This window comes from Ranitomeya variabilis, chromosome 2 (assembly GCF_051348905.1).
Source record: "Ranitomeya variabilis isolate aRanVar5 chromosome 2, aRanVar5.hap1, whole genome shotgun sequence".
Taxonomy (NCBI): domain Eukaryota; kingdom Metazoa; phylum Chordata; class Amphibia; order Anura; family Dendrobatidae; genus Ranitomeya; species Ranitomeya variabilis.
In genome coordinates, this window is record NC_135233.1 from 843,381,346 (window position 1) to 843,404,495 (window position 23,150).

General features: G+C 40.9%; 1 protein-coding gene across 3 annotated transcripts in view; it reads left to right on the forward strand.

The window, feature by feature from the left end:
* The window catches only part of ARMC9 (armadillo repeat containing 9), a 270,125-nt gene that overhangs the window by 142,723 nt on the left and 104,252 nt on the right, over positions 1 to 23,150 (forward strand). For 2 of the 3 annotated variants that reach the window (XM_077290173.1, XM_077290174.1), the window contains exons 9-10: positions 1,742 to 1,840; positions 8,766 to 8,780. In XM_077290173.1, coding sequence (XP_077146288.1) covers positions 1,742 to 1,840; positions 8,766 to 8,780 — 114 coding nt within the window. The remainder of the gene's footprint in view (positions 1 to 1,741; positions 1,841 to 8,765; positions 8,781 to 23,150) is intronic. The other variant, XM_077290175.1, reaches the window with a different exon arrangement.

A 23,150-nucleotide genomic window follows, 5' to 3' on the forward strand; every position in this document is an offset into this window, starting at 1 on the left:
CCACAATGCCTCTCTGCAAAGTGACCTCATTCACAACCCCCCTAATGGCCCCATAGTGTCCCCCATTGTCACGCCTCCAGAGGAAATTACCACACGAAACGTGCATTGGGGTGGCGGGAGTACCATTACTATACCCTGTTTTCCTATGTAAGTCCCTTTACTATTATCTTATTGTATTACATTTGCACGCTATTAAACAGCACTTTGCACTATGTGCACTTTTTTCAGCATCTGATTAAGCTTAAATCTATACTTAACTGTGTGGGCATGTGGTAGGATTTAATTATGGTAAAAAAAAAATATGTTATTTGTTCTCCTGTGACTAATATATGGAATTTGCAGCCTCTGATATTATATTTGCATATTCTACATGGTTATTTTAAATTATTTATTCAATAAAAAAGAAAATCTTTTAACAGTACCTTCACAAGTTCTAGAGATATGTACGTTCTTCTGTAGTTTTGGGATTCAATTGTTGTATTAACATAAAAAACAATATGTTACGAAAAAACTTTATTAGAATTACTGGGATTCATTGAAGCTTTCCAGGTTTATTATCACTTAAAGTGACACTGGTAAGAAATGTAAAATTTGGCCCAGTTAGAAAGGTGAATGAGAGAACTGATTTCTGCAGGGACAAGACTTCCTGTTTCTGCATAGAGCAGAGAAGAGAAGTATTAGTTGGGTAGAAGGGAAAAATGAGCAATTGTAAGTGCACAGTGCTGTGTAATATGATGATTGCAATATATTAAGAGGATAAAAAGTTTGATGGGAGTTCTTCTTTAAGATTTCAATAATTTTGTACTTTCCTTTCCGTATTGGAAAAATACTGACCATATGATGGTTTTATACATAAGTAGAATGCTGGATTGGACAACCTATCATAATGTAGAGGGGGAAAAACCTTTATGTGAAGCCCCTACTCCATGTTCACAGCTTTTTGCAAATCTTACGATCTAGTCTAGTAAGTGTATAATGTAAAGGGTTGTCCGGTCCAAATCGATAAGTCTGCAGTTACTCTGTGTTACTGCAGACTGATGAATCCCCAAGCACATGCACTGTGCGCTATGGGAATTCGCCGATTTCAGACCCAGGACCGCAGGATATGTATGGGTTGTACCTACTCATAGCCAGTGGGCGTGGCCTCACTTCCATACACTTGTATGGAACAAAGCCACACCCTCTATTTGGCCACACCCACTAGTCGGCTGCATCCCTATAAGGGGCGCGGCCTCGCTCCATACAAGTGTATGGAAGCGAAGCCGCACCCACTGGCAGGGAGTATGTATAACTCAAACATACCCTCTGTCACCAGGTCAAAATTGTCCAGTTTTTGCAATTTTTTTTTATCCCTACTGCTCCCTTGATTATTGTTATTTTTTTTAAATGTGCCATAGTTTTTACCAATGGGGCCTTTCTCACAGGATTCTATGTGGATGTGTCTTTAAACTGCTCTGTATAATTAATCTGTAAGCACCGCCTCATTGGTAAAGACCATAAAAATTAGCAGAAAGTAAAAAGGGCCATATCTCTGAAACCATACAGTGGATTTGAAAAAAAACAAATCATAAAACGAATACTCAGGGGAACAATAGGAATTGAACAAGACCAAAGTGAGCACTTTTGATATTGTAAAAAGGTCCTCTTTAAGCAGTGTCAATTCTGTTTGTTATGTTTATGGCGAATTAGATTTTATTTTTGACACCCTGTGTAAAATGTGGTTTATGTGATCTGCTTTCAGATAACGCCTGAATATCTGCAGAGCGTATGTACGCGACTTTTTAACAGCCAGCTGAGGCAAAGCGCAGCTCAAAGCATTGACTTCACCAGACCTGGAACTGTAAGTTCATGAAACTAGTTTAGTGTTACACTTTCTCACCGTTCTTTGTAATGTTACTCCTATTAGATGTCTGACTTTACACATTGTTTTCTCATATTTCCAGCATATTACAAAGTATATTCATTACAGGTGTCTAAGAAGACCATTGTGTACTTTAAAGAGAATTTGTCACTTGTTTTAACCACCTTATCTGAGATCAGCAGAATGTAGAAATAAAGACCTGGAATCCAGTGATGTTTTACTTAGTGGGCTGCTTGATGTAGTTTTGATAAAATCACTGTTTTATTAGCAGGAGATCATCGCTAGAAGAATAATAAACCTATTGTAATTAAGTCCTCCATATTCAATGTCTTTGTATAACTCAGCCCACCACACTGATTGGCAGCTTTTTGTCTATGCACAGTGTACACGGAAATCTTTAAATCAGTGGTGTGGGCGGGTTATAAAGTGCTGAGCAATCAGAGGACTGGTAGATCTGCAGCACATAAAAACCTGCAAGAATCAGGCTCTCACATAGGGTAGCAAAAACCTGGTGACAGATTCCTTTTAACTGCTTCTGCATTGCACATAGACTATAAACTGACTTGACTAAATAACTTGTTTCTCCTGTCCCAGTGATCATATGTGATCACTCGATGTAGAGAGGGAACAGAACCTGCTTGGTACTAGGAGACAGACAACTCTGCTATGCAGGCAGGAGGCTGAATTTCCCCTGTAACTGGGGCTAATAGACCAGCACCAGTTACAGGGAAAATCAGCAAGGAAACTAATTTATTAATGTGTTATACTGCCTCCCACAACTCCCAATATGTAGTAGGTGTAATAATGATAATATTAGCAAATACCTCCAACTAGAAATGTAGTATAGTTTTTCTGATTTGCTATGCCTCTTTCCTCATGTGAAGGCATTGCAGGACCTTAGGTATCCATGGTTATGACCACTGATATCGTGACAGATAGCTAGTTGCTAGTGGCCTTAACCATGGATACCTAAGGTCCTGCAATGCCTGCACATGAGGAAAGAGACATAACGAATCAGAAAAACTATACTATATTTCCAACTGGAGGTATTTGCTAATATTATTATTATTACACCTACTACATATTGGGGTGGGATCTTGGAGATGGGAATACCCCTTTAACATCTTATGGGGGAGCACAGTGTGTGAAATAAATAAATAAAAAAAATAGATAATGAAAGCAGAAATAAACTAAAAATAAAAGCCTAAATAATTAAAGCAAAACTGACAAAAAAGACGTACTGCCAGCCTGTACTGCTATTTCTAGGCCTGTCAAAAGGAATATGTTTAATATTTAAAAATAATATCTAGATAAATGGAGCTACTGTTTAAATGTTTTTAGTTGTCCTTTGTGGTTGTAAGAAAAAAGTGAAAAATAGACATGTATTTCTTATTTTTCCGGCTTCTTTGATGGTTCTCTCTCTTATGTAGAGCAATATAAACTCCCTAACATCCCCCAAATCACAATGTTGTGTTATAATAATGTAGATATAAAGTTATATTAATGTGTACCACTATAACTCCTTGTTAAATTTGCCCCATTTTGTACATGTCACGGCCTCTAGGCGGTAATTTCCCATCAGTTACCATTGGATCTATCCTGCTGTACTCCTTTTCTCCTGGTCGAGCATGCGCAGTGAGTGCAGGCCCTCTCAGCTGACTTCCATTATATCTTGCTGTGCTTCCTCCACAAAGTGTATTTTACATTTATAATACACTTTAGGATTCTGTGCACGAGCGTGTCAGCGCAGGTTTAGTGTCTCCATCTACCTCAACTTAGGTACATGTATATTTTTCCATCATTGATCTGTTACCCGGTTTCTAGCCGAGCTCAACAGTTCTGTACTAGGATGTGCTCTCCCAGCACCATGTGCCTAGTAATACCTAAGCACTGTGCAGCTAACACGGCTGAGCTGTGTTTGATGCCTGCTACTAACAGATCAATGATGTGGAGCTGTGAGTGCCTCCTGTTGATGCAATATTGACTACTGTGACTACTATTTTGCTTTCTTTTAGGCCTAAGCAGTTCCTAGCCATAATCCAATCTGGCTCAAATCATTTTCCCATCTTGATAATACGCAGTGTAAAATATCTGAATTCAGGATCTACCACTGAAATACATTCTTAGAATTAATTTATGAAACACGAGGATGGGTTGAGGTTTATTGTAGACTAGAAAGATCCTGGTGCCAGCATAACATATGATTCTTCTGCCTAATAAGCATCATAGGATTTCTTACGTCCTCATCCTAGACTGATAGAACAAAGTCTCTACTTTATGGCAGAAAGCAAAAAATAAAGTTAATTAAATTGAATTACGCTATGGCCAGTTTCATTCTTTACTGTATGAATCGTGTATTGTACTGCTTGTGTCTATTTACAGGTATATCACAGTAATTGTATAATCATGTTTCATGGTGTGTCTTGTTCCACTATTAGGATATGTGCACATGTTGCATTTTTGTTGCTTTTTCCTTCACTTAGACATTTTACAAGAGCATTATTTCTGAAATCTCTTTCAATGTCATAGTGTGACACGACTGAACTGGGGGTCGGTCAGCGTACGGTGTGCTCCCCTAATGCCCTATGTGGGTCCTTCCCCCACCGCCGTCAGGAACATCGTCCGGGGCGCTAGCCTCACCACTGCAGATAGTACCACACAGGGGACAGTAACAAACACAAAATGGACAAGGAATAAACACAACACTTACCTTCCAGACACCGCTGCCAAGCTCCACACTGCAGATGACACAGAAACAGAACTCCAAACACCAGAGAACTGCAATTGCACGGCTGGTCTCCATAGAGAAACTCTTATCAGCAACAGTCAACTGATGCATCAGGTGACCATTTAAAGGATGGTGTTAGTGGTCACCACCCACATCAGCTGACCCATCAACTTTGCAGTTACAGCAGATTGCCAGCTGGGAAAAACTGACATTAACCCTCGCCTGTACTGAAAGGAAAAAAGCTACATTTAAAACAGTGGAACCAGAGCTGCCACGAATCCAAAAATGGATCATGACATTCACATGTTGCATATTTTTTTCCTTTCACATTTACAGCAGATAGAAACCGCCTCATTTCTTGCAGCATTTTTGCAGCGTATTTCAACCATGCTAACTAGCAGGGAAAAATATTCAACAAAAACATCCGAAAACACTCGTTTTTGCAACATGCAGCGTTTTTCCTCATCAGGGTTTGCAGCAGTATGTTCTGCTGCAAATCCTAAACTTGTGCACATAATCCACGCTATAACCTTGTCATCTTTCATGAGAGCTTTTACATTGACGCTTTCTCTTTATATTAATGCATCTATATCATATCAAAAAATTCTATCTCGATGATCTGGCAGAAGCAGATGACACATGGATGGCTTCTGTTTGCCATCTGCTTTTAAGGGAGCCTCGTAAACTTGAATAGCCAAGTCTGATTTGCAAAACGTTATATAGGCTATTGTCTGGGACTTTAACATTGATGGCCTATCTTTACGATAGGTCATCAATGTCTGATCAGTGGGGGGTGCGATACCCGGCACCCCCTAGGGTCAGCTCCTCCCAGTGTTGACGGCGGATGGAATCGCTCAATTGTGTAGCTCCAGAACACAGCTTTATCAACTGAATAGTGGCCGGTGCTTGGTACTGCACATCTGCCCCCTTTTGATTTGGTGGGAAACTTTATCTAGGATGAGAAGTCTGAAGCAGGTTCCTGGCGAATTGTTCCTGCCCCCTCTAGATTCATAGGTCTTTCCTAATACACACATATAGGGAACGACCTGTCAGTCATGTGTAGCGGGGCTGGGAGAAGTTGCCAGAGACCTGTCCCTACCAGTTTCTACCTGCCCGCTATCTACCGTATATATATAATTGTCTAAGGGTTTTTCTGTCTCTGTCTGTCTGTCTGTCTGTCTGTCCTGGAAATCCCGCGTCTCTGATTGGTCGAGGCCGCCAGGCCTCGACCAATCAGCGACGGGCACAGCATGGCGACGATGATGTCATAAAGGTTGCCTCGTCCAATCAGCGACGGGCACAGCATGGCGACGATGATGTCATAAAGGTTGCCTCGTCCAATCAGCGACGGGCACAGCATGGCGACGATGATGTCATAAAGGTTGCCTCGTCCAATCAGCGACGGGCACAGCATGGCGACGATGATGTCATAAAGGTTGCCTCGTCCAATCAGCGACGGGCACAGCATGGCGACGATGATGTCATAAAGGTTGCCTCGTCCAATCAGCGACGGGCACAGCATGGCGACGATGATGTCATAAAGGTTGCCTCGTCCAATCAGCGACGGGCACAGCATGGCGACGATGATGTCATAAAGGTTGCCTCGTCCAATCAGCGACGGGCACAGCATGGCGACGATGATGTCATAAAGGTTGCCTCGTCCAATCAGCGACGGGCACAGCATGGCGACGATGATGTCATAAAGGTTGCCTCGACCAATCAGCGACGGGCACAGTCTGCCGCGAATTCTGGAATCATCATTGTCCATATACTACGGGGACATGCATATTCTAGAATACCCGATGCGTTAGAATCGGGCCACAATCTAGTTTGTACATAGTGAGGGACTTCTCAGTACAGCAGAGCAGACTAGGAGAAGCAACCTTGTCCCTGGCCACAATTTGAACCATACGTTTTTTTTTTCAACGTACCAGTGTTTAAAAGTAAAGTGCAGATGTTTAGAATGTATGAGCCAGTCTCTGATTCATTCTGTCGTGGTTCAGGCAGCATAAATCAGCTAACAGATTCCCTCTAAAAAGCAAGTAAAAATGTCAAATTAATGGTACAAAAAATGGTCTACACGTGATGCTGCGGATTTTACATGTGGATTTGTGTAAAATCAGCAATGAATCAAGATTTTCTACAAATCTAATTCACGTGCTTCCAAATTTGTGTGGATTTTTACATCTGTCCCATGTCGGTTTTGGTATTGGATTATTTTTCACCCCTTCCAATGTAGCTGTGCTGAAATCTACAGCAAAGTCCACATGGTAATCCAACAACTTGCCAAAGATCCACCACATGTTTTTCCTACCGTTTAGGCCTTATGCACATGAGTAACCTCCAAGTTGTATGAAACTAATACTGCCCCTATAGACCTCTGAAGGGCTTTATTGTTCTTTCGATGTGCATTGAATTTTATTCAGCATTTTTTCATTTCATGTGAATCTAAGAGACAAAGAATCAGGGTATGTTCCAGTTATCAGGACTGTATGTGCCTCTCTGTGCCTCCATATGAACCTGAACATAACAAATGTAACAACCTGTACAGTAAATTTACTATTCTATATTATGATAAATTAACTGTGCTAATATCGTTTTAATAATACATATATTCTTTATTATTATTGCTACTATTATTATATAATTCTAGCGCTCATATCCTGTTACATAGTTAATTTATCCTAATTATACCCCTCAACATTGATATTGAAACACTAAGAAGGAAAAGTTGTGGAATTACTGGAATCACAGGATAAATAGACCTGTTTCTGATATGTAGATGATGGAAAAATGGAAATTAAATTTTCAAAGCCTCTCAATGTATTCAGCAATCAGCATGAGCTCCACATACAGAAATCTACACATTTACTCACATTGGCTGCTATCAATAAGGTTATTAATGGTTGTCTAAGGAATGTTCTGCCACTTGAGGCACACAAGTCATCAAAATCCACTGCTGGCTGCTCCCTTTGCAGAACAATGACGTCCCAGATGTGCTTGATGGGAGACAAGTTCGGAAAGTCTTCAGGCCACAGTAGCACGTTTACGCTATGCAGGGGATCTTACAATGGCATGAGCAACATGCAGTCTGATTTTGTGTTGGAAAACGACTCCTAGGACACTTTGTAAAAATGGCCGTACTGCTGGTTACTTGAGCAAATCAATTTAATGCTGAACTGTTAGTACACCTGGAGGTGTCTGGCAATCATCCATTTTGCTACCCATACCATAATCTCAGGAATTTAACTGATGTGATATTTTCTCGTGAAGTTCTCTTTAAGGCATTGCCCACGTGGTCTCCAGAACAATATATTTACTGCTATCATTGCGTCTATCAAAGACAAAAGCAGGATTCATCGATGAAGAGGATAGACCTCCAGTCTCCCACCAGGAGACCATATGGGCAACACCATGAAGAAGCCGTTATGAGGGAACTTACGCCAGGATTATGGTGTGAGGTGGCATAATTTATGGTAGCCGGACCCCTTTATTCTTCATTCCATGTACAGTAACTGCCTGGCATGACATAGATTTTGTTGTAAAACCAGTGGTATGGCCATTTCGCCAAAGTGACCCAGAAGCCATTTTTCAACACAACACCAGGTCGTATGTTGCTCATATTACTGTCAGCAGCCTGCATGGTTTTAACGTGCTACAATGGTCGGCAGCATCTTCCATCTAGCACATCTTGGATGTAATTGTTAAGAAATTACAGCTGCCTTTTGCGGATTGTGATGATTTGCATGACCTAATGCATTAAGGGTGTCAGAACTTTCCCCATACAGCCATCACCAACCTCATTGATAGCAGCTTAGGCATGTAAGTGCCTGTATTTGTGCATATGGAGATCATACTTGGAAATACATAAATTGAGATGTTTTGAAAATTGAGTTTCCATTTTTTCATCATATCAGTAATATGTTTTTCCTTCCTTTGATCTCCATAATTCCACGACTGTGTGCTCAGGATTACTCCTGATTCCTGTTCTTGAGACTCTACAGAAAATATAATCAGTAATAATCGTGCCAGTTATCTTGGCCATAGTGACTGATGGAAATGATGCCGCTGTCTATAAATATATACGGTATGCAGTTTAGTAATGCTGTCTGTTTTTATAATGCTTACTGTCTGACTTCTGTTTATTTCATGGCTTGACTTCCCTGTGTCGACCAGTGTAATGACGAAGATGTAAGTTGTATGTTCCTCTATCACATGCCTGCTGCACCTTCCTTGCCTGACCTTGCTGTCACATTGTGTATGAGGCTCTCTACATGGCATGATCACATTGTGGTTGTTGTGACTTTTTCCACTCATCTTGCTAATTAATACAATATTGAAAAAATTACCATCATTAATAATATCATGGAATAAAATCTTTAGAAGAGATAACGAGAAGTGAATGCAAATGCAGTGGAGTAATGGTGCCTGCAGTTTCATGGCTGAAGACATGCCTGTTACTCAATTCACATTATGGGACCGAACACTGTACACATTATGAACCACAGCAGCCTGTTAAAATTTTGGCACCCTGGACTAAATTACTGTTATTGTGAACAGTTAAGGCGAAGATGAAATGATCTCTAAAAGCCTAAAGTTAAAAATTACCAATTTCCTTCCTATTTTAGGCAAAAAATATATATTTTCATCTTTTACATTTTAAAAATTACAAAAAGGTAAATGGGCCGATGCAAACGTTTGGGCACCCTGCATGGTTAGTACCTAGTAGCACCCCCTTTTGCAAATATCACATCTTGTATACACGTTTTGTAGCCAACAAAGAGTCTTTCAATTCTTGTTTGAGGGATTTTCATCCATTCTTCCTTGGAAAATTCTTCCAGTTCTGTCAGATTCCTGGGTTGTCTTGCAGGCACTGCTATGTTGAGGGTTAGCCATAGATTTTCAATGATGTTCAGATAAGGGGACTGTGAGGGTAAAACCTTCAGCTTGTGCCTTTTGAGGAAGTCTATTGTGGATTTTGAAGTGTGTTTAGGATCACTATCCATTTGTAGAAGCCATACTCTTTTCAACTTCAGCTTTTTTTTACAGATGGTGTTATGTTTGCCTCAAGAATTTGTTGAAATTTCATTGAATCCATTCTTCCCTCTATCCGTGAAATGTTCCCCATGCTATTGGCTGCAACACAAACCTAAGGCATGGTTGATCCACCCCCATGATTAATGGTTCTTTTCCTGAAATTCTGTGCCCTTTTTTCTTTATACATACCTTTGATCATTGTGGCCAATGAGTTCTATTTTAACCTCATCCATCCACAGGACTTGTTTACAAAATACATCAGGTTTGTTTCGATTTCTTTTCCATACTTCTGATGCTGAATTTTATGGTTAGGACGTTTTTCGTCTGATTACTCTTCCTTGAAGGCCATATTTGTGCAGGTGTCTCTGAACAGTAGAACAACTCACCACAACTCCAGACTCTGGTATATCTTTCTGAAGGTCTTTTGCAGTCAAGGGGAGGGTTCTGATTTGCTTTTCTAGAAATCCTACGAGCAGCTTTTACTGAAATTTTGCTTGGTCTTCCAGACCTTACTTGAACCTCCACCGTTCCTGTTAACTGACATTTCTTACTTGCTTTTTACTCAGTTCAAAATGTAACTTGAAAACGCTTTGCTCTCTTCTTATGGCCTTCTCCTGCTTTGTGGGACTTCATTTTTATTTTCAGAGTGCTAGGTAGCAGAACCTATAGCTGCTGCTTTTGGCCCCAGGTTAGAGGAGGCAGGATTTTTATAAAGCTGGGAAATTTGCTTCACCTGGCCGTTCTAACAATGATAGCGAACACAGGGTGTATAGGTTGCACACTTTCTACCTGGATTTTCTGTACGGAAAATCCTTTCTATATAACAGTAACAGAACGATGGATGAGATTTTACTAACTCCCATTCACAGTGTGTAGAAAGTTTGTAGCAAAAGTTGACTGTCACTGCAGATTTCAGTAGTCCATTCACGTTCATTCTGTGGGAGTTACCTTGGATTTCATCCTTTGCAATGAGGAGCGGTAAATGTGTGGCTGAACTGCACCACGTCTATAGTGATATCTGCGTAATACTTACAGCTGCTGATTTTGCTGAAACCATCCACCATGGTAGAGACGCACATACCGTTACATCCCACCTAATCACAGGTTCGTAGATCTTCACAGTGTCCGCCTAATTAACCCTTCAGGGGAGACTTGTTTTGAATTCTGTTGAAACAGTTCCTACCTTATAATAATTGCACTTTAAGTTATGAATGTTATCATAGAGGTTATGTGAATATTACATAATAGATATAATTGTTAATTATGTTGTGGCCTCACAGTGTATTTGTTTCTTGTGGTGCTTGATCGACTGTTGGAGACGTTTGAATCACATTTCCAAGTTTTATTAAAATACATTTCATCACATAGATTTCCAGTACAGTAAACCCTAAGTTTGCACATTGTTTAGTGGCATTTTATGTTTCTTTTGTGGAGGTATAAAGATGATAAAATAATGCAGCCAGTTTTTGGTTTGGCATTTATAACAAACTATATACCGTACATATCTACACGGATGGGTTCTTGGGAGTTAGAGATTATAATTTCTTTTCTTCAATTTAAAGGGTAACTATACTTTTGAGTAACTTTTCTGAATATTTTGTCCTCTATGTGCATGTGAGGAACAATAGTTTTTCTAGCCATCGTATGACTTGTACGCTAAATTTTCATCTCTTTTCCCCTTCTCAAGATTTATCTCTTAATTTGCAATCCATTCAGAGCAGAGAAGACTATTTGGTTACTGTGATCTCTTCCATTCACAGTACAGCACACAGCTAGGAATTGCTGCTTTTCGTTTCTATTTTAACACACAGAAAGACACCGCAGCAGCATCAAGGAAATTATAATGCAGCACTGAGCTGTCAGGATGTGAATCCCGTTCTCATGGGAGATAAAAGACTTGTTGGAGAGCTCGGTACCATGGTTCTGTGTTTCTCTCTTGACTGTTTTCTCTTTCTTTCCTCTCCATACAGTATAATGACATGGTGGTCACATGAGTGAACCTGCAGTTCTTTTGTCTGAGCAAGACAAATTTGAGTTTTTATATAGAGTATATGATGATGATTTATCATTTGCACCTTTTTTAAGTCACTTTTCTTTTTTTTTTTTTGTCTTAAGGTATTTGCTGACAATTATTGTGCCAAATTCATGAAAATTCTGCACGCAGTTCATGACTTTGATGCAAAGTTTAAAAAAAGGGCTTCTTTCCAGTCATTAACTGTCCTGTCATTAAGTATTTTTGCAACTTTCTGAATAAAAAGGTACATGTCTTTGAAGATCCCTCCAGAGAACCGTTTTTAAAAAAAAACTTGCATAAAGGTACACCAGAGGGTAACTGCAGTAGAGTTGTGCCAAATTTTTCTTCTTTTTAAAAAGTTCCAATTGATGAGTTGGCTAAAAATATTTGGAATCTTAATTTAGCCTAGATGTTTTAGCTCTAAACTTTCCGCTTGTGTTCAAAAAACTCCTTTTGGTAATCTATATACTTTGTTAATTTACAAGTCCTAATAAAATGAGTTGTCTTAGAAGACTGTTATTCCCAGGGAAAACTGTACTTGGCAAGATGGGAAGCTGATATGTATGACCCAAATCTTCCAAATCTTCCAGTGCAAAAAAATATTCTGTCCCACATTTGTCAAAAATGCCATCATTTGTGGCGAATCCTTAATTAGCCATTGGCACTCAGCCACTCCATATTTATCAATGGAGTGTCATACCGTAATGATTAGTGATGAGTGAGTGTACTCGTTGCTCGGGTGACCTCCGAGTATTTGTTATTGCTCGGAGATATAGTTTTCATCGCCTCAGTTGCGTGATTTACGGCTTCCAGATACGCTGAATACATGTGAGGAATGCCTGTTTGTTAGGGAATTCCCACTTGTATTCAGCGTATCTGGAAGCCGTAAATCATGCAACTGAGGCGATGAAAACTAGATCTCCCAGCAATAACAAATACTCGGAACTCACCTGAGCATGTTTCCACGGTCAGGATTGGCTCAGTATTTGCTCAGGATTTGACACAGGTGAAATCTGCATCTGAGGTCACTGGCAGGTCACCTGCGTTTTTGATGCGTTTTTTCTGCATGCGTTTTGTCATTGCATGCGTTTTTTTTGTCACTTGAAATAAATCTTATTGAAAGTTGGCTTCTGGGAAGGAAAAAAAAGTGATTTCTTGTTTGCAGATAGAGTACTTGCACACAGTCAGTAAACGCTGCAGGTTGGACGCTGCGTACATCTGCAGCGTCCAACCCCCAGCGGCCAGATGTTACAGCATAGTTGATGGGATTTCATGAAATTCCATCTCCATTATGCGTTCAAAGACGCAGACGGCAGACCCACAGAAACGGACATGCTGCACATCTTTATAGACCGCAGGATGTTTATTTACGATGCGGAAGTGCTCAATCCCCGCAGCGTAAATTTCCCATAGGCTATCATTACATGCAGTAAAACTGCATTTAATTATTAGTCATATGCATGATAACTGCGGGAACGCAGCTTACTACGCATGTGTACTAATTTACATATGTTGAATCTTGTGTCACATCCGGAAGTACATGACAGGCCGGTGTCACACTTGCGAGTGTGATGTGAGAAACTTGCGCAAGTGTCTCGTTTCAACACCTGGCACTGCCGCTGGTACTCGGACCGGAATGTGCGGCTGCATAGAAATGCATGAAGCTGCACACTCCAGTCCCGAGTGCCGGGTGTTAATGCGAGAGACTCGCACGAGTTTCTCACATCACACTCGCAAGTGTTACAACGGCCACACAGGAATATGTAATGTCCTTTCCTTTTTTTTAACTAAAATAATAAAAAAAAATGGTGGGGGCTCCCGCGCAATTTTCAAAACCAGCAGAGGGAAAGCCAGTGACTGGGGGCCGATGTTTATAGCCTGGGAAGGGGGTAATACCCATGGAGATTCCCAGGCTATTAATATCAGCTCACAGCTGTACACTTAGCCTTTACTGGCTATTAAAATAGGGGGACCCCCCCAAAAAATGATGTGGGGTCCCCCTATAATTAATAACCAGCAAAGGCTAGGCAGACAGCTGCGTGTTGATATTAATAGCCTATGAAGGGACCGTGGATATTGCCACCCCCGGCTACAAACACCAGCTCACAGACACCCCAGAAATGACACATCTCTAAGATGCGCCAATTCTGGCACTTAGCCTCTCTCTTCCCACTGCCCTGTAGCGGTGGCAAGTGGGGTAATAGTTGGGGGTTAATTTCACCTTTATATTATAAGGTGACATCCATTACTAATCCTATAGTTGTTAAAGGTTAAATAAAGACACAGCCATAATAAAGTAATTTAATGCAATAAAACACCACACAGTTTTCCCATCTTTATCGTTCTGCTAATTCCCCGAATCCCTCGATCTCCTGCAAAAAAAAAAAAGTAAATAAACCAACACAAATACTCCCTGTTCCGACGTAATCCTTAATCATGAGTGTCCCACGACGAGTCCAGCCCTGCTACATCTGGATGCCTGACATCCAGATGTAGCAGAGCTTGTAGATGACCAACGGAGATAACTCTCCGGCGGTCACCTGCACTGCAGTTCTCACGATCAGCTGAATATGGTGTAATAGTATGAAATATTGATACATTTGCCGTAGGCATTTGCAATGATGAAGTATTGCAATTTGCCTAAAATTTTTGGCTTAAAAATGGTAAATGATCCCCTCTTTGTGAGCAGCTGACAATTCTGGCTAATAGAAAGGGAAACCATGCTTTAAAATGTATATACCTCCTTAGGGCATATAAAAAGGGTTGTCTTTATAGGACAATCTTAACCGTTTATATGCTTTCGTTATTGGCAGTAGGAATTCAGGAACTAGAACGTCACAGGAAAGTTGGTATTACATTAACATTTTAACTAGTTATGTTTGGGAGTTAAACCCCACAACCAGATAAGATGGTGTATTGCCGGCTGATAGGCAATAATAACATAATATTAAGATAACATAAAAACTAAGCCTATGCCCCATGTGTTGAAAAAAATAGAGGCAAAATTATTTAAATCTCTTAAATGAGAATTTTTTTTTAGAGCCGGTAAAAATACATGTACGTTAAAACTTGAAAATATGCCTGGTCAGAAACGGGGGAAAATGACCTAGTCCTGAACTGGTTAAAGGTATATAAATACTGAGATGCCTAATCCTTATATCACTATTATAGACTAACCCCACTGATAAAAGTAAAATCCCCCATTTATTGACTGGTCATAATGTGAAGTGGTCAAGACCGTGCCTCAATGTTTAGCACAAGAGGGATCTGGATGGACTACCATAACTACTATTTTGCTTAATTTTAGACCTTTGTTGTTTGTAGCGATAAAACTAATCCAGTTCAAATCATTTCCACATCTTCATATGATGTAGTAAAGGATGTCTAAATACAGGATCTATGACTGAACTAGATTCTCATAATTAATTTTTGTAACTTGACGAAGGGTAGAGGTTTATTGTAGACTAGAAAGATCCTGGTGCCAGCATAACATATTATTCTTCTGCCTAATAAGCATCATAGGATTTCTTACGTCCTCATCCTAAACTGACCGAACAAAGTCCCTACTTTATGGCAGAAAGCAAAAAATAAAGTTAATTAAATTGAATGACGATATGGCCAGTGGCATTCTTTACTGTATGAATCGTGTATTGTACTGCTAGTGTCTAATTTTAGAGCTTTCAGGTATATCACAGTAATTGTATAATCATGCTTCATGGTGTGTCTTGGTCCACTATAAGAAGGAAAAAAAAAACGCCAAGTCCTCACCCTCTTTCATGTCACAAATTTTTTATTGGTGTTAAAATTAATGCATCTGTTTCATATAAGAAAATGCAGCCTCAAAAATTGGATTTGGTAAAAGCAGCATGAATGACTTCCGTTTGCTTCTGTTTTTAAGGGAGCCTCGTAGACTTGAATAACCAAATCTGATTTGCAAAACCTTATCTGAATAGGAAATACATATTAAACGGTTTGTCCAGGTCTAGCACAAAAGTCTTCACTCACTATGTACGACTGCAAGTTTATGAATACTTACTGCGTGCACATTTTGCTCTTTCAGGATTCTCCGATGCTGATGGTGAGACCGGGCGGACTTGTAACTGCAACTATTCAGCATGCACTTTGGTCACATTCCGACTAGGCATGTGTGGCCCCGCTCACTTGTATTGAACAAGACTGCGCACATCTAGTCGGAATGTGGCCGGGAATATGCTTATTGCTCTTTGAACCGGCACTGGAGACTACTAACCGGTGCTGTGGAGTCAGAGTCTGTGTCCATTTTGGTTGAGTTGGAGTTGGTATAAAATGGATCAACTCCGATTCCTAAAATACACTACTCACAAAAAGTAATATTTGGCTTACGGACGAAATTTATGGAAAATGTAAAAAGTTCACGCTGCAGTGATACTTCATCATGAAAGTAGGGCATTTAAGAAGAAGCATGCAGCGATGATTTCCTCATCTCAAACAATTTATTGAAACAAAAGCCAACAACAGTGGTGGGTGTATCCCAACAAAAAATGTCAATGTCTCAATATCTTGTCATGTGGCCTTGAGCATTAATTACAGCTTGACATGGACGTCTCGTGCTGTTCACAAGTGGAGCTATTGTCTACTAAGGCATAGAATTACACTCTTCTTGAAGGACTGCTCTCAGGTTATTGAAGTTCTGGGGTGCAGAATTATGAACCTCTAAGGCGACTCAGCTGACACCATAGGTATTTTATGGGAATCACTTCTGGATAAAGTGCTTTCCACTGCATTTTAGGTACCTCAGTCTCCAGCAGCCATTCACTAATGATGCAACCTCAATGAGCTAGAGCATTGTTGTCCATCAAGATTAAATTAGGCCTGTGTTCCTCATGCAAAGGCACAACGGCTGGATTAATGATGTTATTCAAGTAGTAGGTGCTTGTCACTGTACCATTCACAAAGTGTAGGGTAGTTCTGTATTGGCTAGACACACCTGCCCACACTAACACCAGCACAACCAAAGGCTTGTCTGGTGACAGCAGTGGCTGATGCTTAGCACTCTCTTTGATGTCTCCAACATCATTTATGCTCAGCGTGAATCGACTTTCATCAGTGAACAGCACTAAAGCCCACTGGTCCCTCGTCTAGCGTAGATTCTCCCTGGTCCATGCAAGACGATGATGCATCTGTGCCTCCTGGTGTGGTCAGGTACCCAAGCAGGTCATCTAGCACGCATACCGCGCTGATGTAAACGGTTTTGAATGTTTTGATGTTACACTTGGGTTATACTCTCGCCTCACTTAAATATGCCTGGAGTTGTGTGGCATTCATTATCCTGTTCCGAAGGGAATTGTTCACAATGAAGCTGTCATCGGTGTGGGATGTGGCCAAATGGTGTCCACTCTGCCTGTTTGTGACTCTTCCAGCCTTTCTGTATTTTTGTTGCAATTTGCTGATGACACTCTGTGACTCTCTAAGCTCAGTGGCCACTTCGGTCTGAGGTCCTGTTGATCAATTGTTGGGTGTCGTCTTGGTCTCATGATGTCAAAATGTGAACAGCATGATGAAGAGGACTGTTTAATAACAATTCTAACTGAACCCTGAGGGCATGTGCACATGATCGAGAATGGCTCAGTATTTGTTCAGGATTTGACGCAGGTGAAATCTGCACCAAATCTGCATCTAAGGTTACTGGCAGGTCACCTGCGTTTTAGATGCATTTTTACATGCGGCTTTGATGCTTTTTTCATTGCATGTGTTTTTTTTGTCTCTTGAAATAAAGCTAATTTAAAGTTGTCTTCTGGGAAGGAAAAAAAGTGATTTCCTGTTTGCAGATATATTGGAGGTATGTGCACACGGTCAGTAAATGCTGTTACAGCATAGTGGATGGAATTTGAAGACATCCCATGCCCACTATTTCTGCATCGGTACCCGTCGCTTACCTGCAGAGCCAGACATGTGGCGCGTCTTTCCAGAATGCAGCATGTCAATTTATGTAGCTCTCTGCTATGTAAATTACCCATACACTTTCAATAGATGCGGTAAAACCGCATTATCTTCCTAATCACATGCGTAGTAAGTGCGGGAACTCAGCTTACTACTCATGTGTGCTAATTTAAATAGTAGTGAATCTTGTGACACAGCTGAAAGTACATGACACAGGAAATGGAGGAAAGCACAGAAAGAGGTCTCCTCCTTTTTAAATAAATAATAATAAAAAAAAAATAGTGACGGGTCCATCTATATTTGTTAACCAGCCAGTGTAAAGCAGACTACCTGGACTGGTATTTCTGGCTGGTAAGAATCCAATATCCTTGAACCATATCAGCCTGATAATACCAGGCCGCAGCAGTCTGATTACCTTGGATTGTTAGCAAAAATAATGGGATTCCCCTCCAAAAAAAAATAGCATGGGGTCCCCCTATTTTTGTTAAACAGCCAAGGAAAAAGCAGGCAGCTGATGCCTGGTATTCTCAGGCTGGTGAGGCCCATGGATTTTGGCCCTCACCAGCCTAACAATAGCAACCCGCAGCCTCCTCACATTTGGCACATCCAAAGATGCACCAATTGTGGCACTTTACCCGACTCTTCCCACTTGCCCTGTAGCGGTGGCAAGTTGGGTAATATTTGTGGGGTTGATGTCACCATTGTATTGTCAGGTGACATCAAGCCCTCGGCTTAGTAATGGAGAGGCACCTATCCATTACTAATTATATAGTTATGTGGTAAATAAACACACAGCCAGAATAAAGCCTTTTATTAGAAATAATGAAACAGACTCCTTTAATAGATCTTAATTAAACCATAGCTACTGCATTGCCTATTCTAACGACACCCTTGTCTCCTGGAAGAGAATTAAAATAAAAAAGCAACAATATCCTTACCTGTCCGCCGAGAAGATATGCTGTCCCACGACGATTCCAGCACTGCTACATCTGGATTCCTTTGGCTAAATGATGGCCCCCATCACTCGTCCATGTTTCCAGCACACATGGTCTCCGTTTTCTTTCATGGATATAGCACATGCCCATTATAAACTTTGCTGCTATTCACATGTCCATTGTTTCCAGCAGCACAGATGACAAAGGCCATAAGTCTATGGGTCTGTTAAAAACACGTACAGCACACAGATTGCAATGGTAAATGGACGGCACATTACTGCCAAGTATAGAAGAAGCTTTTGTAATTTTATTTTTTTTTTTTTATCTATTTTTGAAAAACACTGATGAAACACTGATGTTAAAAATGGACACTTACTGATGACACATTGATGGTAAAAACTGACACATACTGATGACACACTGATAGTAAAAATGGACACTTACTGATGACACTGACAAAAAGCTGGCAATTCAGCAGCCGTGTACAGTAAAATCACAGTGTGTCAGGTTAGAATAGAATAGATATATATACATAGATATAAAGATGTCAGTGACATAGTTAGGTCCATATATATTTGGACAGAGACAACATTTTTCTAATTTTTGTTATAGACATTACCACAATGAATTTTAAACAAAACATTTCAGATGCAGTTGAAGTTCAGACTTTCAGCTTTCATTTGAGGGTATCCACATTAAAATTGGATGAAGGGTTTAGGAGTTTCAGCTCCTTAACATGTGCCACCCTGTTTTTAAAGGGACCAAAAGTAATTGGACAGATTCAATAATTTTAAATAAAATGTTCATTTTTAGTACTTGGTTGAAAACCCTTTGTTGGCAATGACTGCCTGAAGTCTTGAACTCATGGACATCACGCTATGTTTCCTCCTTTTTGATGCTCTGCCAGGCCTTCTAAACTCCTAAACCCTTCATCCTATTTTAATGTGGATACCCTCAAATGAAAGCTGAAAGTCTGAACTTCAACTGCATCTGAATTGTTTTGTTTAAAATTTATTGTAGTAATGTCTATAACCAAAATTAGAAAAATGTTGTATCTGTCCAAATATATATGGACCTAACTGTGTATATATATATATATATATATATATATATATATATATATATATATATATATATATATATATATATATATATAGTGGTAGTCCAAGTCACGTGTCGATATACAGAGGTAGAAAATAGGAACACCGTTTCTTTAAATCTTCAGTTGGTTTATTGTATTGCGGCATAAACCAGCAAGATGGGAAAATAAATGCAGCCTTTCCAGCTAAAACAGAAAACAACAAAAAAAAAACAAAACACTGCAATACAGTCCATACGTATGCGGGTGGCACCCCGCTCTGGAGCAATACAGGCTCACTCTTTCTTCAGGACACAAAACCTACTGGAGATTCCTCTCTCCAGCTCTCCAACCTAACTGAACCCAGACTGCTTCTAGATCCCATTTGTTTAAACCTTAGACCATGTGACTCTTTCCATCATGTGACTGACCCATGATCATGACATCACACAGGTCCTGGCAGCTCTGCAGGTGGCGATAAAGTGGACCTCCTCCCTCCCGTTCTATGAAGGTCCACATGAAACCAGACCATTATGCAACTTTAACTTAACCCTCACAACACATAGCGTGCTGGAGGGAAATACTCTGGTTTCATATCACTGACGCCATTAAGCGCAGTGACACATATCTCCCCTCTATTACATTACCAGTAACTTTGTCACATATCCCCCCCATCCCCGCCCAAAGCCAGGGGTTTTGACACTTTCACTCACTGAGTAGGGGAGTCTGGACAGGGCATCTGCGTTCCCATGCAACTTTCCTGGCCTATGCTCGACGTGAAAAGTGAACTCTAGAACCATCTAGTTACCCAAGCATTTTAACCCTTCTTTTCCCTCAACCACCTCAGTGGGGCATGGTCAAACACCAGCTTAAACCTACGGCCTAGCAGGTAGTACCTCAGGGTATCTACAGCCCACTTTATGGCTAAGCACTCCTTTTCGACGATGTCATAGTTTCTTTAACATGAAGAGATCATCAGGCTCAGATACAGGATGGGATGCTCCTTCCCATTCACTTCCTGAGACAGCATGGCTCCCAAGCCAACTTCTGACACACCTGTCTGCACGTTGAATTCCTTGCTGAAGTCTGGTGCAACCAGAACTGGATGTTTACACAGAGCCTGCTTCAGCTCGTGGAAAGCTATCTCCATCTCAGCAGACCATTTATTCAACAACGATCTTGTGCCTTGAAGGAGGTCCATCAACAACACGGCAATCATGGCAAACCTTGCGATAAACCGTCTGTAGTAACCCACAATTCCAAGAAACGCCCTCAATTGCTTCTTGGAAAGCGGTTGTGGCCATTTCTTGACTGCCTCAATCTTGTTCATCTGGGGCTTGATTTCTCCCCTCCCAACAACATAGCCTAGGTATTTGGCCTCCTCCTTCCCTATGACACTTTTTTGGAGCTTATGGTGAGCCCCGCATTCCTCAACGCATCCAGCACTGCCTGTAACTTTGGTAGATGACTACCCCAGTCAGGGCTGAAGACCACAATGTCATCTAGGTAGGCTGTGGTATACTACTTATGAGGAGCCAGGACCCGATCCATCGCTCTCTGGAAGATGGCCGGGGACCCTGAAGACCGAAGGGCATTCTCTTTTATTGGAAACACCCATCAGGCGTTGAGAAGGCCGTCTTCTCCTTGGCACTCTGGGTCATGTGGATCTGCCAGTAGCCGTTCGTCAGGTTGAGGTGGTGATGTACCTCGCGGTTCCCAGTCTCTCAATGATTTCGTCCACATGGGGCATTGGATATGCATCACATTTGGAGACCTCATTCAGCTGGCGGTAATCATTGCAAAATCGCCACTCACGGTCAGGCTTTGGCACAAGGACAATCGGACTCCATCTTCCACTTTTCGACTCCTCAATCAGGAGGTTCACCCTTACATGTGGCTCTGTCAACACGTCATGCTCGACCACCCATATATGCCCTGGCAACTCCGAGAACAGGGCACAGTTCTGCTGCAACAGTTCCCCACACTGTTGTCTCTGGGACAGCGTTCAAGGCTCTGCAGTGGTGACATCGTCCTCTATGGCTTTTCAATTGGCTCCCAGGCAAGGGGTTTCCAGCGACTCCCAATCTCGCCATGGCTTGAGCAAGTTCACATGATATATTTAGTGTGGCTTCCTTTGGCCTGGCTGGTGTACATTGTAATTCACCTTGCTCAGTTTTTCCACCACCTCATATGGGCTTGCCACTTGGCTAGGAACTTGCTCTCCACTGTGGGGATAAGCACTAACACGCAAGCTCTGGACTGTAACTGCCTCACTCTCGCTGAACAGTTATAGACCCCTTCCTGTGCCTGGAGAAGATGCTCCTTCACAATGGGCATTACTTTCACCATCCTCTCCTGCAACTGGGCAACATGCTCTGAGACTTTGTGGCGAGACCTCAGCTTCCCAGGTTTTCTTGGCGATGTCCAGGAGCCCTCGCAAATGTCGACCATACAAGAGCTTTCTTTCTCCCATTCTGTTTTTGTTTTTGTCTAATTGTTTTTTATGCAAATGTCTGCAATTGTGTCAGACACATGACTTTGTTAATGCACTTAACGTGCTCACTGATGGTTAGACAATCTGTCTCAGGTGTGCCGTTTTATTACCTCCATTTGCATTGGTCAAAATATACCATGTGATTTTGATTCTGTTTGTATATACTGTATACAGCTCTGGCAAAAATTAAGAGACCACCACATCAAAACCCTGTCATGGGCAGCCTAATCTCCAGACCTGAACCCCATTGAAAACCTCTGGAATGTAATCAAGAGGATGATGGATAGTCACAAGCCATCAAACAAAGAAGAACTGCTTAAATTTTTGCGCCAGAAACAGTGTGAAAGACTGGTGGAAAGCATGCCAAGACACATGAAAGCTGTGATTAAAAATCATGGTTATTCCACAAAATATTGTTTTCTGAACTCTTCCTGAGTTAAAACATTAGTATTGTTGTTTCTAAATGATTATGAACTTGTTTTCTTTGCATTATTTGAGGTCTGAAAACACCGGATTTTTTTTTAATTTTGACCATTTTTCTTTGTCAGAAATGTATTGTTTGGAAAATGTATTGTTTGGAAACTCGGAGACGTTCTCAGAAGTTTATAGAATCAAAGAACAATTTACATTTTACCCAAAAATATACCTATAAAGAGAAAAATCAGACAAACTGAACATTTTGCAGTGGTCTCTTAATTTTTGCCAGAGCTGTATGTTCTACCTTGCATATTATGCACTACCATGAATAAGGTTCCTTAGCCAAAACTGGTTGGTCAATGTGCCGCTGGTGACTCCATCTCTGTTTTTGAATTTTATTCATTTTTGATATTTTTTTTCTGAATTTTACCACATATGCCTCGCTGGATTTTCAATCCCTTTCATGTTGAATGCTGAAGATTTTGCCTTACTCCAGGCCATGTGGGACTTCTCATTTGTATTCCTTCAACGTGGTGAGCTGACTTTTCTTTCTTATTTTTTCACAGTAGGGCAGTGTTTCTCAACTCCAGTCCTCCAGACCCACCAACAGGCCAAGTTTTCAGGATTTCCATAGGTGATGGAGTTAATGCTAAAGCAGGTGATGAAA